The following is a 19,602-nucleotide window of genomic DNA, read 5'->3' as shown; positions in this document are numbered from 1 at the left end:
ATACTCAGGGTTTAACTGATCGCCATATTTGGGGTCGAGAAGGAATTTTCCTCCAGGACAGATTGGCAGAGGCCCTGAAGGTTTTTCGCCTTCCTCTGCAGCCTGGGGCACAGGTCACTTGCCGGAGGATTCTCTGCAGCATGAGGTCTTCAAACCACAATTTGAGGACATCAATAACTCAGACGTAGGTTAGGGGGTTGTTACAGAGTGGGTGGGTGAGATTCTGTGGCCTGCATTGTGCAGGAGGTCAGACTAGATGATCATAATGGTCCCTTCTGACCTTAAGTCTACGAGTCTATGAGCATAAGAATATGAAGCCTATAAGCCTTAGCGTAAGTTAGTTAACCAGAAGTAGGGTTGCCAACTCTCCAAGATTGGCCCGGAGTCTCTCGGAATCGGCACTGATTTTCCAGTGACTATTGAAAGCAATCCAGGAGATTTTAATAGGACGTTTTAAGAAAATGACATTACATCATGTTGGGGAAAAAAATCTCCCGGAATAGCTTCAGTCAATTGACAACCCTAACCAGAAATGAGCTTAGGTCAAAAGCTATCATAAAATATAATGCTGTGATAAACAAGTATGCTTAAAATGTTGACAGATAGCTGCAAGAAATTAGTTGATTACATTTTGTGTATTTGTAACAGAAACATCAGCAGATGTTCAAATGCAGGATTGCTATAGTAACCAACTGTCATACTGTATATACTCAATCATAAGCCGGTTCATTTATAAGTCGACCACTCCCAAGATGGATAAGTAAAAATGGAAACACTTTTATAAGCCGTTCATAAGCCAACCCTATAATTCAGAGGTCAGCAAACTTTGGCTACCGGGCCATCAGGATAAGCCGCTGGTGGGCCGAGATGATTTGTTTACCTCAAGTGTCCGCAGGCATGGCGGTAAACCTAAGTAAACAAAGCGTCCCGGCGCGCCAGCTGCTTACCCTGACAGGCTGAGACAGCAACTGGTGGGGAAATTTTTTCGTCGGGGAGAAGCTGGGAGTCAGGGAAGTAACCCCTGTGATCATCCCCCAAATGACCCCACCCCTAGCCCAAGACCCCCACACTCTCCCAGCCTGCCAGCCCCAGAGCTGCAGCTGCTTCGGAGGCAGGGTGGAGAGTGGTGTGGCCAGAAGCAAAGAGACTCTGGCCCCACCTCTTCCCTTCTGGCTCTGCTGTCTCTCCTTGCTCCCTCTGTTGGGGGGAAGGGCTGTGTTCCACCTCTCCCTTTCTATACCTGTTCATAAGCCAACCCTCTTCTCTGGTGCTTCCCTTTTTTACTAAAAAAATTCGGCTTATGAACGAGAATATATGGTATATACTAATAAATTTAATAAGTTACCAGAGTTACAAATTTTAGATAGGTTTCAGAGCAGCAGCCGTGTTAGTCTGTATCCGCAAAAAGAACAGGAGTACTTGTGGCACCTTAGAGACTAACATTTATTTCAGCATGAGCTTTCGTGAACTACTGCCCACTTCTTCGGATGCACAGAATGGAACACACAGACAGGAGGAAATATGCATACCAACAGGAAGAGTCTAATCAATTGAGATGAGCTATTATCAGCAGGAGAAGAAAAACTTTTGAAGTGATAATTAAGATGATCCATAGAAGGCATGAGAAGAACTTAACATAGGGAAATAGATTCAATTAGTCTAATGACCCAACCATTCCCTGTCTCTGTTCAGGCTTGAGTTAATTGTATCTATTGACAGATAAGGCCAGACATCCTTAAGAATATTTGTGGAGGCTATAAAACTATAGAACAGGATTAACCACGGCCTAGACTGTATAGATCTTTCGGAATGCCAGAGTTAGGACATAACCTTTGCGGACCACCACTTATCTCACCATAAGGATGGTGTGCATATACTGTTGTTATGACGCTGCATTATTGCTGCCAACTTGTTTGAGTTGGAGTATTTGTATCTTTAACAATTGTGTTAACAGAACTATTGCAAAAACAGAAGGTTTTTCCTAAATTTGAGTGTTGCCACTGTGCACATTGGGGTTCCCAACTTAACAGTAATTCTAACAACACTGGGCCTGATTTTAGGACTAGACCCTACCAAATCTCAGTGTTAAATAGGAATTTTTATATAATCAATATAATTAAAACATAATCAATAGAGAAAGCTACAAGAGACAGTCCTTGTCTCAAAGAGTTTACAATCCAAATAGACAAGACAAACAGTAGATGGGGAAACAGAAGCAGAGAAGTCAAGTGACTTGCTCAAGGTCATGCAGTAGGTCAGTGACAGAGCATGGGGATAGAACTCAGGTTTTCTGAATTCCATTTCAGTGTCTTATCCATCGGACCACACTGCATCAAATATAGATAAGATATATTTGCTGTGGTACAAAGAGATATAAATAGGAGATAATATTACAAATGGAACAAGCGGCCTACAAGAAAAAGCTTCCAGACTGAGCTACGTAAGATTGCAAAATCGTGTCCCATGGAATGTGATGAAAGACCACAACTTTGAGACATTTGAAATTAAACTGGATACTATACAACAAGATGTACTTCAGGAAACTTGCCTGCATTCGTAAGCAAATTGCCTGGATAAATTTGGCTATATTTTGAGCACCATCACCATCATACATAGATGATGAATACATGATTTAAGAGACTCAGCGTGGCAGTCACAGTATGGAACATCTTCACTGTTCCTCCTTGGATAGAACTTTTATGTTTTTAAGGGTCGTCCTAGCTGTGTATATGTGTTGGGGAAGTCTAGGGAGAGACTAAGGAAGAATCAGACACACCTTACATTCTTCCCTATTAAGAATGCATCTCTTTGTAAAGCATTTCCATCACTGAAACTTACATCCTCATCTTCAGCTGAGGAAATGTCCTGTCCTGACAAATGAAAGCTTATCCCTGGGCTCTGTCAGGCAGAACGTCCCCAAATGACTTAAGCATTCTCAGTGGATTGTGAAAGGAAATGTAGTGTCTAATGGGAGGAAGACAGAGGTTACAGAAAGCAAGGCCCACAACCCTAATGTGCATTTGATGTTGGTTGGGAAGCACATATAGAGTCCAGTGTACCAATGTGATGAGCTCTTCTTGACTTGTCCAAGTCAGGAAGGAGCTACAGCAAGCGGGACTAGTCTGAGCTTCTGTGTGACCTTGTCATTCAGCATCATGTACAAAGAATTGAAGTAGTCCAGTACAGAGATGACGAAGACTAGGAAAACTGACTGTCTTCATCCAAAAGGAAGAACTGCAGTCTCCTAGCTAACTAAAGATGTAAAAAACATTTCTCATCACTTGTATGGGCACACCAGTGAGTTCAGCAGAGCTAAGACTGCTCAAACATCTTGAAAATGAGAAGCCAGATACCCTTGCTAGAGAAGCCATCATCGTTTCTGCCATTTCTTCTACGTACTTCTCTCTTGGTATCAGCATAATCTCTGCCTTTATTGGATAAAAGATGGGACAGCTATTTTTCATACACAGATTCACTAAGTGTCATGGTGACATTGTTACCTCCTTCAGAGAATAGAATAAAAACTGGGTGTCATGACATAATGATGGTATTTAAATTCATGATTTCCCTAATATAGATGCTGAAAACTAGAGGAATAAGTTCAACTCTCATGGGACTACAAGTGTGAACATTTATGTGGAAGAATAGATGCCATCACAACTCTGTGGGAATCTAGCCAAAAAGGAAACAGAGCAAGCTCAACCCCACACACCAACAGGTCTGTAGTGTACTGTGACAAACATTATCTAAGGCTTTTTATAGATTTAACAGTATTAAAATGGATAATTGTCCATTGTCTGGATGAGATAGTCTAGTTTAATAAACAGCATGATTTCCACATCATATGAAGTCTGATTTGGGTAGGCCAAGAATACTGATGGAGTTCAGCTGCTAAAACTGGCTTGCCACGACTTTCTCAACAACTGGACCTGGAACAGATCATGTAGGAGTCTTTCTTTTTTAATTTCTGCATTTCTATGAAGCGTAAAGCCAAGGGTTGAATATACACCTATAGGTACTTTATCCTTTGACACTGCAAGGGCTGATCCCTCCAAAAGAAGGTGAGGATGGAACTTGATTGGACAATGTGAGGAAATCTCTACAGTTTCTGGGGAGAGATGACTTCAGTTCCCATTGTTCTTAAATCAGATACCTCTCAACCTTTTTTCTACACAAAGTTAAAGATAATAAATACATTTTCAGAGACAGTCAGAGCTAATGAGAAGGGCCCTACCAAATTCATGGCCATGAAAAAAACCTCATGGACTATGAAATCTAGTTTCTGACCGTGAAAACTGGTCTTTTGTGTGCTCTTACCCTATACTATACAGATTTCATGGGCGAGACCAGCATTTCTCAAATTGGGGGTCCTGACCCAAAAGGGAGTTGCAAGGAGGTCGCAAGGTTATTTTAGGGGGGGGTCGTAGTGTTACCACCCCTACTTCTGCGCTACCTTAAGAACATAGGAACGACCATACCAGGTCAGACCAAAGGTCCATCTAGCCCAGTATCTGTCTACTGACAGTGGCCAATGCCAGATGCCCCAGAGGGAGTGAACCTAACAGGCAATGATCAAGTGATCTCTCTCCTGCCATCCATCTCCATCCTCTGACAAGCAGAGGCTAGGGACACCATTCTGGTTCCACCTTCAAGCTGGGTGTCCAGACAGTGGGGGCTGTTGGTCACGTGCCCAGCTATGAAGGCAGCACCCTGCTAGCAGTAGCACAGAAGAGTGGCAATACCATACAATGCCACCCTTACTTTTATGTTGCTGCTGATGGCAGTTCTGCCTTCAGAGCTGGGATCCCGGTCAGCAGCCACTGCTCTCCAGCTGCCCGGCTCTGAAGGCAATGCCACCACCAGCAGCAGCGCATAAGTAAGGGTAGCAGTACTGCAATCCCCCCTACAATAACCTCATGACCTACGCTCAACGCCTTTTTGGGTCAAGACTCCTACAATTACAACACAGTGAAATTTCAGATTTAAATAGCTGAAATCGTGAAATTTATTACTTTTTAAATCCTATGACCATGAAATTGACCAAAATGGGCCATGAATTTGGTAGGGCTCTACTGATGAGGTATATAAACTTCAAAATATCCTACTTCTCATTAGTTGGGCACCCTCCTCTCAGAAAATTCTGAGAATTATGGAGGTGCCTAGGAACAACTTCATAATCAAAACTGTATCCTAAAATCAGCTTAAAACTGGGCATGAATTCTTGTTTTTCTCTAAAAGCGATAGCCAACTGGTGTGAAATTTCATGAGGTAGTTTTATGCCCTTTGAATTTTCTGTGTCATTTTTGTTTGTTTTCTCTTCATACATCTTTAATAGGAAGACTTTGCATTTGGAATCTGGCTGAAATATTTCCACGTCAGTCCTACTTTTCAATGCTGAAAGATTTATTTTAAAAACATTATCTACACAAAAATTTATAGAGGTGTGAATTGGAAGTAGTACTAGAGTAGCAGGTAGTTTAAAAAATTGGACGTAGGATCAGCTCTAGCTATTATTCATATTATCATTATTAAATCTGACTGACGGCAAAAAAACAAATACACACAAAGTGTCAGGAGCTACACTTTTCTGACAGATTGTATCTTACAATGGCAAAGGGTTCATACACAGTAGCTCACACAAAATCTCCAGCTGGTTGCATTTCTAATCCCACGCAGATCCACTCTCAGTCACCATGACTCATCTCCACTTAACCATTTAGTAGTACAAACCAAGAAATTAATACACAAAAAGAGCATCACTGTGAAGCAGTTAGATTTGTTCCATATATAAACATATCTCACACAGAGTTACCTAAGAAAGTGAACAGTGAAACCACCTAACAATACACTCTATTCCTCCACCCAGAAAGTACAGACTTCACTATTACTACTCCTACCACCACTACCAGGCACCTTGTCCCAGTCTGTGCCCCTCCTTCACCTTACCCCTTCCCCTCCTATTCCCTGCCCTCCACAAGTCCAGCTCTTGTATCCTCTGCATTTGAATTAGGCAGTGAGCCCCAGGCTGGAGCATGCTCAGTGCAGACAATCTTTGGGGAATTTAAATGATAAAATCTAAGGTGTGAAAGGTGATTTTTCAGAGGCTTATAATTAAGCCAAATTTGGTGGATTTTCCTGGGGATGGCAAAAGGTCCCTGACAGAAAGTCCCTGTTCCAAAGGAAAGGGGCATTAAAACATTTCGAAGAAAAGGTCACCACATTTTTTTAACATGGACAAAACAACATTTTTTTCCTTGCCCTGTTCTTTGAAATGGCTCAATTATTTTGGCTTCAATTTTTCAAAAAAATTCAACCAGCGGCAGACACCTAGCATGGAAAATTTCAGCCCAAAGGATTCAAATTTGGCAAAGTTATAAGGAACAGAAAACAGACTAATAACGGGAATTGTGAGGCAACCTTAGCAAGTGATATTACCAGCCTTGCCTAAAAAAAAAAAGTTTGCAGGATTGTTGGAGCTGTGGTGGTCCCAGGAGATCAGAGAGACAAGGTGGGTGAGGTAAATTATTTTATTGGACCAACTTCTGTTGGTGAGAGACACAAGCTTTGGGCTATACAGAGCGTTTCTTCAAGTTTGCTCTTATATAATACAGTGCAGTATGTGTTAACAGCTTTCACAAAAGCTAAAAACAGTATTTTACCTTTATATCAGAAGTGTCACGCTGGCTGTTGCGCCATGCTCTTGAAACTGATGAAAAAGTTCTATCTGCATGGTCAAACTTCCCAGCCTTGTACATGTAGGAAAAATGTTGTAAAGGGCTCCTATTAAAGAAAGAAAGAAAAAAAAAAAGAAGTGATAGTTTCGAAAGAAATGTGATAAAAATGGCACCTGCCATGTCCGAAGTTTATGGTTACTCTTATTTCATTTCCTGGTGCTCAGTGGTTAATTGAGACAGGTTATTTCTGCTACCCACCTGATGAATAATTGAGGCATAGCTGTTTTGTGCATGAGTAACCCTTAATTCTACTCTGCTGTGCTCATTGTAATTAAGACAATAAAAGCTTGTAAAAATGGGAAGGGAAACATTTACAGATCAGTTGTGACATGAATTGCTTTTAAACACATTAAGAAGAAAAAGCTGAATTTTTTTTGATCTAAGGGTTTGTGTGGGTTTTTTTGTTTATTTTTAATAAAGTGTTTCCAAAATAATTGCATGGCTTAATCAGCTAAGATTTTTCTTTTGTTCAAGTTTATCTATTACTGCCAAATAATATTTAATACTTAATGTAACTTACCATGTTATGGCTTAATATGTAATTTATGATTTAGAAAAGAAAAATGTTTGAAAGATTAAAAGCCTCCTCTTAGTTAAAGAACACTTAAGCACATATTAGTGGGTAATTGCTGAAATTAGCTAAGCACTATAAATTACTTCAAGGATTTATGTATGCTTGCACCGTTCTAACAAGCTTTAATTAAATGATGTGCTGCTAATGCTTTCGCAAAGAAATTACTTCTAGAAGATAAATCACCTCTCAATTTACAGAAACATGCACTGTTTTAACCAATATAGTTCAATACGTTGCATCCACAATGTTACCTGCATATATATTGCAACATCATTTAAAATAAAGATGACAATGTACAATCTTATGAGCATATTAAGACATCTCATTTTAACTTTTAGGGAGAAAATCAAATACATTCATAAGAATTTACAATTTTTCAGGTACACTCCAATGAAAAAATCATCTGAGGAAGAGAAGTTAAGCCTATTTAATGTAATACAATGAGGTCTACTTGAAAAGCCTATTTTAAAGGAAAAAGAGCTTTATATTGATTTGAGAAGGCTACTCCATAAATATTAAAACACAGTGTTCAGAGTTTGGAACAGATTTTATCCTTGGAAACTGAAACAAGTTGCTGATAATCAATTACTTCAAAATCTCAGTTGCCGTATATTCTGTTGGGTTTTAATTTGCTCATGGTTTCTGATTATTTGGTTGCTTTCATTATTATTTAAAAGTAAATGTATTTTTAACGACTGTACTTACAATTCTCAAAACCAAGTGAGTGCAAAACTTGCAGTTGAGTAATGAGTGCCATAGTGAAACTTTGGAACCTGATCATCTTCCATGATTCATATCGCTCTGCGAAGAATGCTGCTCTCTTTGGGTTTAGAGCACCAATAGGCTAAAACAAGGAGACAATCACTACATTATAATCATTACCAGTTTTCAGTGTTTTGCTAAGAGAATTATTAGCATGCATGCAAATACGTTGTCTAGGTTTTTGTTTTTTTTCTTGTTTGTTTTTGCAAAAAGCAGACAGAGATGGATATGGATGAAGACAGATGTGGATCTCAGACTTGATAACATATATACACAGGTGATGGAAGAAGCTGTTACATTCCACCAGTACAGTCTAATTTCAATTGAACACTGATCATCACTAAGAAGCATTTCACAGCAGAAAATATTACATGAAGTGGGTCCTAGCTGTGTGATGTTTTGTAGACTGTTGAATGAATGTGAGCAACAGTTAAAAACATAGGTTTGGATGTTCATGTTTTAGGAAAGGTGTCAGGTTGATCAACAGTGAGAGGGAATGGCAAACAGTGTAGCTGGAATGTTGATATTAGTACTAGTGGTTTGTTTTTTTGTTTGGTTCTTGCTGTTGGCGCTGTTTTATTTTGCTTTTTTATGATAACCAATCCCAAGATAAATTATGCCTAAAGAATAAGATATGTCTGCATGTAATGCAGGAAAATGAGAAAGAATTAATGAGAGAAATTAGTGATCAGACAAATTATATCAGAAAGTATTGATACCAAAAACTCAAACTAAGTTAATTAAACATGCAAAATTATCAAAAGACTTATCCATTTTATAAACAATGCTAAACTGGGATTAAATTAATGTAAAATACAAAGTTTTGGTATACATGCCATCTGTTTCTTCAATGGATTATTCCTATATCAGGATTCAGTGGTCTTTTAATAGTTTAATATGTATAATACTTTAAAAGGTCTGAAATATTTTGGTACAAATGGGCAATATTTGATACATTTCTATAATTGATATAGAATAGTGTTTTCTTATACCACTAGATTAAATGGTGCACATATAAACAGATATGCCTTGTTATAACTATAGAATACACCTGCAGAAAAAAATATTTTCACATTTATCATCTTACTAAAATAAAATTATAGATATACTTAACAATACACACAAGATGAGAACAAACATTCAAGGTAAGCTTCTAGGCAAAAGTGACAATCAATAATCCAGTTCTGAGTCAATGAAAACAGAGGTTTCCTTTGGTCATATTTAAAAAATGTAATTTATAATCTAAGTAAAAAAAAAAAAAAGAATATCCATTGCTGTATTTATACTTTGGAAATATTTGTATTATCTGATTACTTACTATCAAAGTATGTTTACTTGCAGATGGCATCTGATACACTATATCAACTGGCAAGTAGTTTCTCTTCTAGATAACAGATCAAACAAGGATTTAAGATCTAATCTTACTTAAAGCAGTTTCACTTGCAATTGGATAAAGAAAACATCTTAGGTTGATTACCATTTTTGCAGTTCACTAATCTGAAATGTAACCCCTTTAAAGGAGTGATTGTGGTAGAAAAGGATTTATCTGATTTAGCAAATGGATTCCAGGGAAGAACGAAACTGACTCCAAGAACTACCTTTTTTGTTACAGAACCATTTTGGAATCTCCATCTGTACAGATTTTCCCTAAAGACTCAGCTATGCCGGAGGGGAAAAAAGGAGAAATAAGATCATTTGTAAAAAAAATGGTATGAATTAAAAATAGAATCAGAGCTGTATCTGTATAGTACTTGTAGCATTTTAAGTATTCACTTAATTGCTCCTATTTTTATTACCCTGCAAATGAGTATACCTCAAATCAATAGTTATAGAATTACATTCCTTGAATATAAAGCTAAAACCAATTAGGACTGATTTCATTCTCTTTGAAAAAATGGTATCATGCAGAGATCCATACAGCTAAAATCCACAGTATTGATTCTCACTATTATTGTTACAGTTGGTTTCTTAAGTCTGCAACAGGACAACCATCAAGACATGCCACATTTATTTTCAAGCAAATAAAAAAAAGTCCCCAAACGACAGAAAGCTTAGGAGGAAAAAACAACAACAAAAAAAAACCCCAACGACCACAGAGCTGTGCACTGACAATGATACACTATCAGCTTACTCAGAGAAGTACAGTGGGAATACACACTTGAATTATACATTACACACGAATGCACTGATTTATTGTGGTAATAACATCCACCTCATTAAAGATTCTGCTTTGCTGCAGTCGGAGAGCTACATATTGTTTACTGCTATAAATTAATGGCAGTGCACAAACACTGTGGAACCCCTCTAACAATAGATCTGTAATGACAGTGCTGTATATCACAGCTTCCTCAGCAGCTTCATAATAAAATGGAGACAATGTATTGGTCTAATACATTCTACCATGCTGCCCATATTTTTCTGACAACTGATTTAGCAGAAGAGATGATTCAACAATGCTATAAAGTGCTGTAAACCGTTAACTAAGCTTGAGCCATACTGGAAATCATTGTATAGTGGCTATTCAAAAATCCTTCCCAAAGCGGAATTTGATTAAAAATGTTATCCAAATTTCTTAGTAATGCATATATTTGGAATTAATAGGTAACCATTGTTAACTACTGAGGGTTGGGGATAAGGGGCTGATTCTTCTTCCTGATGGCAAAAAAGAGGTAATCCACACAAAGCTATGTAAATGTATTTATAGAAAAGATGGGAGCAGAGTTGCTCACTAGCCAACACGGTTTCCTTCCGGCTACAAAATCGGAGAAAAAATGACAAACTGAAAGCTATCGCCTTCATCTTCAATAATTCCATTCTTTGTTGCTGCAGATGGAATGGAAGAAGTAGATCTTAGTCTGTAGATTAAATGATCAGATACTCCTATTAGTGTATGAAGAGAAGCAAAAATATGGTAAGTTTGTTTTTGTTCTGCTTATTTTAAAAGAGCTAATGATCTTGTGCTCAGTCAGAGGTACATAAAAAAGCTACAGATGAGAGAACATGGAGATTCCAATCTTTCCAGGAATATTAAACTTTTAAAGTGTTCTTGGTGTAGCAGTATTTTTTAAACATACTTTTTAGTCTAGAATTGACTATAGCAAATCCCAGTCTTTGACCACTTTAAATGTCCTTCCTTTAAAAGGGACTAAAGCAGATTTGGACTGTTGAAAAACAATCAATTACAATGTGCTGATATGTGGTGGTTTTGCTAATTTAAAATATGCCTTGGCACTATTGGTGTGTTGCTGTATTCATTAGTTATGAATCTTCTGTTGATTTTACTGCTTTACATGCTGTACTAATGACAGCAGTTGCACATCTTGCCTGCATTTTCAGATACAGAAGCCCTGTCTCAGAGTCAAGCCCATTGTCAGAATGCCATTTGTACACTTCTCTCATCTAGACAAATATGACTTTTCACAGTGTCTATCACATAAGCACCCATCAGTTGCACCCTCTTCCTGGCCCTCTGAATTGGAGCTTTCCTTCTGATCTATTCCATTAATAGTTTTCTAGTTCTTCTATTATTTGGTTCACAACATGTTATTCATGTTGAAACTATCTTTTTTCATTTATTTCTGCTCTTGATGTCTCCATCTGTTATGTCAGAACCCTCTAACAAGAACTATCTGTCATATTTTATATATTTTGGATGGTTGTGAAGATTTTATTTTTTGTAATACATTTCTGTAGTACCAGCTGGAAAACTTTTTGGTCTCCTCATAATGCTTTCTCTGTCTGTAAGCACTATCATTGTCCTTGAAGCTAAACATTTGTCACCCCTTTACAACTGTATCCTCAAAGTCTTGTAACTCCTGTTTTCCTTAAGAGTATTCTGAAGAACATTTTCTTGTCTTCCTGTTTTTCTTAATCTCAACGTCTGATTTTCATTAATAAATGTTCAGTCACTGCTTACTTGTTTGTTACTTCCTACATTGGTTCCATGGGCGTACTCAATGTCATAACCTATTAGGTTTTCATTTTCTTTATTGAAGATTTTAGCAACACTCCTACAGATTACACAACTTCTAATGAAATAAGCTTTTTCTAAGAATATTTGGCCTATATTCTTACTGGTCAGTTTGAGCCTCTCTCCCATTTCACACTTATTCTGAGTTTGCAAAATGGCATGAAACATCATGAATGGTAGGGGGGGCAAGGACAACGGAGACAGAAAGGGCCATAACTTTATCAACATACTCAAAAACGTAACAAAGGATAATTCTTGAAAGGAAAAGACTCATTTGTGCTTTGCAGACCTCTTTGGCCCCAGATAGACCCGCTACAGAACTTGTCATAGGTGATGGGCGTTAAATAATGATGGCCCTTCCTTATGGCATCCCCCACTACTAAAGGATCATTGTCTCTACCCATTCAAACCTCTGACCCACAATGTGCTCCTGCTATAATGGCTAGGATGTTTTAGCCTCTAAGTGTTGTGTTTCTCAGGATATAACCTACCAAAGTTGTATCTGAATTGAAGAGGCAGGAAAAAAATATGAAGACAGTAAGCACAACAACATACGTTTCTTTTAAAGTTACATACTTAGGCTAGAAATACTTTGGCAGTAATAAATATATACAGTAATAAAAAATTAAACAGCATTATTTAAAAAAACAAAATCTGATCCTGAACTTGCTTATCCTCTTGATTTTTTCATCTTTTTCTGCCTGATCTTACCCACTATCTGAAGTTTTGTAAATCTAATTGTTTGCTCTGTTGAGTTATGCTTCTCAGCATATTTGCTAAGTATGATCTTTGTTCTTCCTAGGATTTATTTTCAAGAACACTTATCTGGTTTCATTATTGAGGTTTTCAATAACTTGTGTTTGATCAAACGCAAATCTTCAGGAAAGGTATCCAGTCTTGATTTGAAGACATCATAGAATCATAGAGGATATGGGTTGGAAGAGACCTTAGGAGGTCATCTAGTCCAATCCCCTGCTCAAAGCAGGACCAACACCAACTAAATCATCCCAGCCAGGGCGTGGTCCAGACGGGCCTTAAAAACCTCTAAGGATGGAGATTTCACCACCTACCTAGGTAACCCATTCCAGTGCTTCCCTACCCTCCTAGTGTTTCCTAATATCCAACCTAGTCTTCCCCCACTGCAACTTGAGACCATTGCTCCATGTTCTGTCATCGGCCACCACTGGCAACAGCCAAGCTCCATCCTCTTTGGAATCCCTCTTCAGATAGTTGAAGGCTGCTATTAAATCCCCGCTCACTCTTCTCCTTCTCCAGACTAAACAACCCCAGTGCCCTCAGCCTCTCCTCGTAAGTCATGTGCCCCAGCCCCTAATCAATTTTCATGCCCTTGGTTGGACTCTCTCCAATTTGCCCACATCCTTTCTGTAGTTGGGGGGGGGCCAAAACTGGATGCAGTACTCCAGATGTGGCCTCCCCAGTGCCGAATAGAGGGGAATAATCACTTTCCTCGATCTGCATCAAGAGACGAAGAATTCACACTTCCTTTGGTAGTTTGTTCCAGTGGTTAATCATCCTCCCTGTTAAAAATGTGTGCCTCATTTCCATTTGAACTTGACAGGCTTCAGCTTCCAGCCATTGGTTCTTGTTATGCTTTCTCTGTTAAATTAAAGAGCCCTTTAGTACCCAATATTTTCTCTCATTATGGTATTTATACACTGTGATCAAGTCACCTCTCAGTCTTCTTTTCATAAACTAAACAGATTGAGCACTACGTCTCTCACTGCAAGGCACGTTCTCTAGCCCTTGAGTCACTTTTGTGGTTCTGTTCTGCATTTATCCTAATTTTTCAACATATTTTTTTAAATGTAGATGCCAGAACTGTGCACAGTATTCTAGTATTTGCCTCACCAGTGTGGTATACAAAGGTAAGATCACCTCTATTCCTATTCACTACTCCCCTATTTACACATTGAAGGATTGCATTAGCCCTTTTTGTCACAGCATCACACTGGAAGCTCATCTTGAGTTGCTTGTCCCCTATAACTCTTAGATCGTTTTCAGAGTCACTACATTCCAAGACACAGTCCCCCCATTCTGTAGGTATGGCTTACATTCCTTACCCCTGCATGTAAAACGTGTGTTTTAATACAGCCAAATGCATTTTGTTTGAATGGGCCAGCTTACCAATCACTCCAGACTAGTCCTCTGACTGCCCTGTTTTCATCCTTATTTACCATTCTGCCAATCTTGGTCATCCACAAATTTTATCAGTAGTGATTTCCTATTTAGTTCTTAAATTATTCTATACAGTCTGATTCACAGTGGCTGTGAATACTCCCAATTTATACTTTAAGCCCTAGACCAGGCTGGCAGTGCTTAATAGCATTATTAGTTCCATCATCTGTTAGGGAGCTAGTAAGGATGTTGGGTGTTGGAATACCTCTAGGATTCTCTGTTGGAATTGTCCCATGATTAGCATAACAAGTGAGTGTACTCAAATTATTTATCTCAGAGTGTGGCTCTCTTGTAATTGTGCTGCCCTCCTTGCCAATCACTGGAGATGTACCTTAACATCTGATACCAATCAAGTGAGTATCCATTTGACATTTGTTCACATTCCATCTACTTAAACTTCTTCCCCTGTGACAAAGGCATACATTATGCACATGATCACAGATAAACAGATGGTTTGAATAAAGGTATCTCAAAGATTATCTGGTATCTAGCACTGCAGTCCAGCAGAGAGAGAGAGAGAGAGAGAGAGAGAGAGTGTGTGTGTGTGTGAGAGAGAGAGAGAGAGACAGACAATAATGAAAGTAATTCTGAAGATAACAGTTAAACATTAAGTACAGCTGATATTACAATCATTTCCAAAATATAAACAGGTTTCATATGCAAGTGAGAATAAGTATCATCTACAAATATATATATAAAAGCTCACCATACTAAAACAGTTCACAAAAAGAATGAAGAAAAAATACCATATCACATAAATGGTCACTGAAACCACACAGGATCTTCCTGTATATGCAAGAAGTGTGTATGCCCAGACATAAAAGCCAGTCAAGGATATTCCTCTACATCAAACTTGCTGTTACTTTGAGATGCAAATTAATTTTTCACTCAAACATTTTTTATTTTACCCTGGCGAAGAGAGACAGATAAATGGCCTCCAGTGGGCTCATTTAAAACTTGTATGCACTGTTTAGGGTGCAGACAACTATTCTCATCCGCTCCTTCATTTAACTGACAAGAATAACCAACAGACTGATCAGCATTTTTCTCAAATCCAGTCTCTTGGATATTTTTTCATGTACTGCATATGGATAAAATGGCATAGCACTGTTATCTCAACGTATTCTAAAATTAAATGTAATATAATCTAAAAATACCAAGCCACTGAGTTTTAGATCTATCAATATGATCTTTCAATGAGCTTTGTATCTCTTACAATACATGTTTGAAGTGACCCTAGGTAGTCCTCAAAATGCCATTGGATCATATTATGCCATCATATTTAAGAAAAACTTGCTTTTCAAACTCAATGGGGAAATTTGTTTCACCAATTATGGCACAATATGACCCACTGAGAACATAAAAAGCAACTCAAATGGCAAAGGCAAAATAAGTAAATTATCCTGGACCAACTAAATAAAAAGATAAATGTAACTGTTTACATATCAGTGACATATCATTCGCCACATTGTGTATGTAAACTAATATTAATTGAGATTTTTACTTAAAAGCTAACATATGTTGTTTAGCCAGGTAAAACTATCCACTAATAAAAATGCTCTAAGGGTTGTCTCAAGGTTAAAAGCTTGAATGTGTCCACATAAAAGTGTTTTTAATTATGCAAAAATACAGATGGTTAATAAGTCTGAAGTTAATAACTGATCAATAACCTCCAGCTCAAAACAGCAAAATAACCTTACGTTTAGTGATAGCTAAATTTGCAGTGGGACACTTCTTATCCACCCAGAATATTAAAAGAATGGAAAGAAGAAATCAAGGGGAAAGACTTGTGCATTTTTTCCATCTTCATATTGCCTACAACACTATCAATAATGCACTCAACTCCTGTAAGGCTTTCACTTCCATCTCCAACAGATACCCAAACGTAATGCATAGCCCAGCTTCAAACTTAGAGTCTAAAATAAAACATTAGCAGTGATCTTGTATACTTTATGTAACTTATATCAACCAAACAGCATGACTGACTGTCACACATAGCATGCATTTGGGAAGTCATTCAGTCTTAATACTGCTGAAGTCACTGCTAAGGTTTGGTTTACCTCAGTGGATCTCTCTCAGAGTAAAGGGAGAAAGGGCGTTACACGTGCCTGGGAATCAGAGGGAGAAATGGTGCTGTTGAAGCCGATCTTGCCTATGTCAAAGTGCTGGAAAAGAGTGTAGAGGCTGTGCTGTGCCTCAATAAATTATTTGATTACATTTCTTCCCTATTTAAAAGTTACTGAAAGTAAATACACCAAGAGTAATCCTCCATGATTAGCAGTGACAACATAACCTGCCAGCCTGAAGGAACCTCCCTGAAGCAACCTTTGTTACCACTCACTTTCCAAAACAGTCCATAGGCCCTCATGGCCTTCCAGAAATTGGATAGAGCCAGGAGCAGTGGAAGGAACAGGGAATGTGTACCATAATTATACCAGCAGATCTGCTTATTGCTCTCCCCGTTTCTTGACAGGATGAAGCATACCTCTCAGCCTTCAAACATGTCAAGGTGGCGTGGCTGTAAATGTGACAGCCACCATCTTGGCCAACACCAGGAATTGAACTAATGACCTCCAGAGCTCCAAGCATGAGTTTTTACACCTTGTGCTAAAAAGCCCATTTTCTCAAGCTGAGAGCTGTAACAGACTTACATCCTCTATGCATGATTAGGCATAGAGTCAAGGGACACAAAGCACACATTGGCCTGTGGGTTACACAAGCAAATGTGTGACAAATGACTGAAATGTGAAACATGTATTTTGGTTATCCATACCATAATTTAGATCATCACAGTTTTTCAGTACAAAACCTATTTTAAAGTGATGTTCTCACTGTGCTAATCATATTGAAAACTTGGGTACTGATTAGATGCTATGAATCTTAGATACTTCCTGTGGGCCAGATGGATGGTTTAAATGGCCATATGCATCCTGCAAGTCAAGAGACATGAACCAGTCTTGAGTCTGAAGAGATGGAATGACAGAGGCAACCATTAGCAGCCTGAATCTGAGGCAGTGTATATATTTTTCAGTTTCCTCAGGTCGAGGACAAACATCCCCTTTTCTTATTTGGGATGTGTAAATAACAAATATATATCTCTTCCCCAGGACTCCTGTGGTACCTCTTCTACAGCCCCTAGATGAAGCAATCAGGCCATTCTCTTTATAATAGTGAGTCCCTGAGAGAATGGGGAAGGACAGTGGGTGGAGATCATATTTGGAAATAGATAGGGTAGCTGTAGTTGATGATATCTATCGCTCATTTGTCATCTGTAAAGGCCCCCAGGCCTAATGGAAAAGGACAAGGTAATTCTTAAAGGTGGACAAAGGCTCCAAACTGATGGGAGCATTGAATCAAACTGGAGTCAAATCAGGTGCTTCTTAGAGGGAACCAGGTTAGCTGAGGCAGTGGAAGACAGGTACCCCTTGAATACCTGGGCTTCTTTCTTTGTGGGTATTCTGGTTGTCAGTCTCAGGAGCAGGATGATGTCTCTGCTCTACTGGAGGTGGTACTTGTCAGGTTTCCTATAAGGGCCAAGGTGTAAATCCTTAAGGACTTCAGCACTTCCCTTGAGTCCTGAAGAAACAGAGTGCTTTCATTTGCTTTCTGGTGGGACAGGTCCTATATGGTGGTATGTACCTCACGTGGTATGCCAGATGCCTGCCACATAAATGACTGCCACATCTATTAAGTGAGGAAACAGTATTTGGGAACCAGGACCTAGAGTTCACCCCCAGGATAAAGTGAAGTTGATAAATATGCTTTGTGCCCTGAAGGGTCCAAATTTATTTTTATCTTTACATGCATCTTTCATAAACTTCAATTTTTCGTGTATTACCAAAACAACCAGAGATCCTGAGTCTCGACTGGCATAAGAGTGTTCAAAGCCCTTTGGGGGGCACCTGATATCTCTTCTCCACTCTTTTCACAGGGGAGGAAGAGCGGCCAGTGTCCTGCCACAATCCTTTAGCCAGTTCAGGATCCCCTCTTTAATAGAGAAGTCAATACTAGCCAGCATTGTCATGCTCAAGGTAACAAGAGTTGGCTGAACTTCTCTTTCCAGTGTCTCCACAATGTGGGACAGGAAATCCTGAAATGCTTTAAAGCTACTTATCACCAGTCCCGGGACTGGTGTCGTGTCATATGGCGATAAGGACAATTTCTTGAGTGAAGAGAGACAGATCTCTCTTGCTCTCAGAGGGCATCTTTGGCTCAACAGTGGCTGGCTTGGTTAATGATGCCACTGTGGAATGAATTCCTCCTCTTTACGGAAACGTGGGAGGGAGATCTGCTCCTGGATGTGCATGATGATGGTCCCCAGTAAGGCCTTTATGTCCAAAGTGGCATGACGTATGGATGTTGGCCTGGTTGAGATTAGTGGCACTCATGCCCAATCTGGGACTGAGTTCTGAACGACAGCTACCTGGTGCCCTCCGTGGTGTCACTCTCTGAAGGGATCTCTACTCAATGCTGGCAACTACTTTTTCTCTTTGAATGGTAGTGCTGTCAGATGGGTGTGACACTGGGGCCATGTCTTCAGCACAGGAAACAACTCTGGAGGTCCCTTGTATCTTTTCTTCTAGATTCCTCTAGTATGTATCTTGGGCCTTTGGTGGGATCCATCATGGTCAGGTACCAAGTCCTCCCTTCACTGTGCCATTGCTGTGCTGGGCGAGGGACTCAGATGATCTGTCCTTCAAGGACTGATGTGTGTCTTCCTTCTGGGATTCCCTTCACATTTGGCTATATTGGGGCTCTATCTCACTCCATGAGTGAGTAAAATCTTTATTTATAGGGACAGGTACTGATTTTACTGCCTGAGATGCTGGCACCACAGCAGTCAGTGCAGGTTCCAGAGCTGAAGCTGTCAATACTAAGGTTTCTGATGCTGCAGACTTCGCAGATGTTGACGTGGTCAGTGTTGAAGTCTCTGTCCCTGAGGGTGAGCTCTCCATCTTCTTTTCACTGCCCAATCTCAGGTTGTGATGTATGCTCAAAGGAGCACTGGCTGAAGTTGGTTTATTAGGCTTGCCTGAGTAGCGACAGCCATCTCTGTGTCTGAAGTGACCTATATGGAATGCTCTGGCAAATATTGCTTGAGCCAAGCATCCCTGGATTTGCAGAACCTGACAGAGAAGGACTTGTACATGGAGCATCTTCTAGGATGTTGCTCTCCCCTAGGCAGAAAAGAACTTTAAGGGTTTGACATTTGCCATTAGATGTGGTAGTTGTCATGGAGCCCCTTGCTCTGCTATACACAAGTGTTCAGTGGAGTAGGAGTCTCAGGTAACTTTTCTTCCCTTTTTCGGGGATGGGAATTGTTCAAATAAATGAAGTGTGAAGATGAAGATTTCTTCACAAGTCTC

At 39.2% G+C, this 19,602-nt stretch overlaps 1 protein-coding gene across 3 annotated transcripts in view; it reads right to left on the bottom strand.

Annotated features, from left to right (window-relative positions):
- Nucleotides 1-6,694: 6,694 nt before the first annotated feature.
- The window catches only part of LRBA (LPS responsive beige-like anchor protein), a 427,307-nt gene continuing 414,399 nt past the window's right edge, over nt 6,695-19,602 (bottom strand). For all 3 annotated transcript variants that reach the window (XM_030563560.1, XM_030563562.1, XM_030563561.1), the window contains exons 45-46: nt 8,014-8,152; nt 6,695-6,780 (exon numbers count right to left, since the gene is read on the bottom strand). In XM_030563560.1, coding sequence (XP_030419420.1) covers nt 6,779-6,780; nt 8,014-8,152 — 141 coding nt within the window. In that variant the 3' untranslated portion in view covers nt 6,695-6,778. The remainder of the gene's footprint in view (nt 6,781-8,013; nt 8,153-19,602) is intronic.

Source organism: Gopherus evgoodei, chromosome 5 (genome assembly GCF_007399415.2).
Source record: "Gopherus evgoodei ecotype Sinaloan lineage chromosome 5, rGopEvg1_v1.p, whole genome shotgun sequence".
Lineage (NCBI taxonomy): Eukaryota > Metazoa > Chordata > Testudines > Testudinidae > Gopherus > Gopherus evgoodei.
This window is presented reverse-complemented; position numbering and strand designations above follow the sequence as displayed.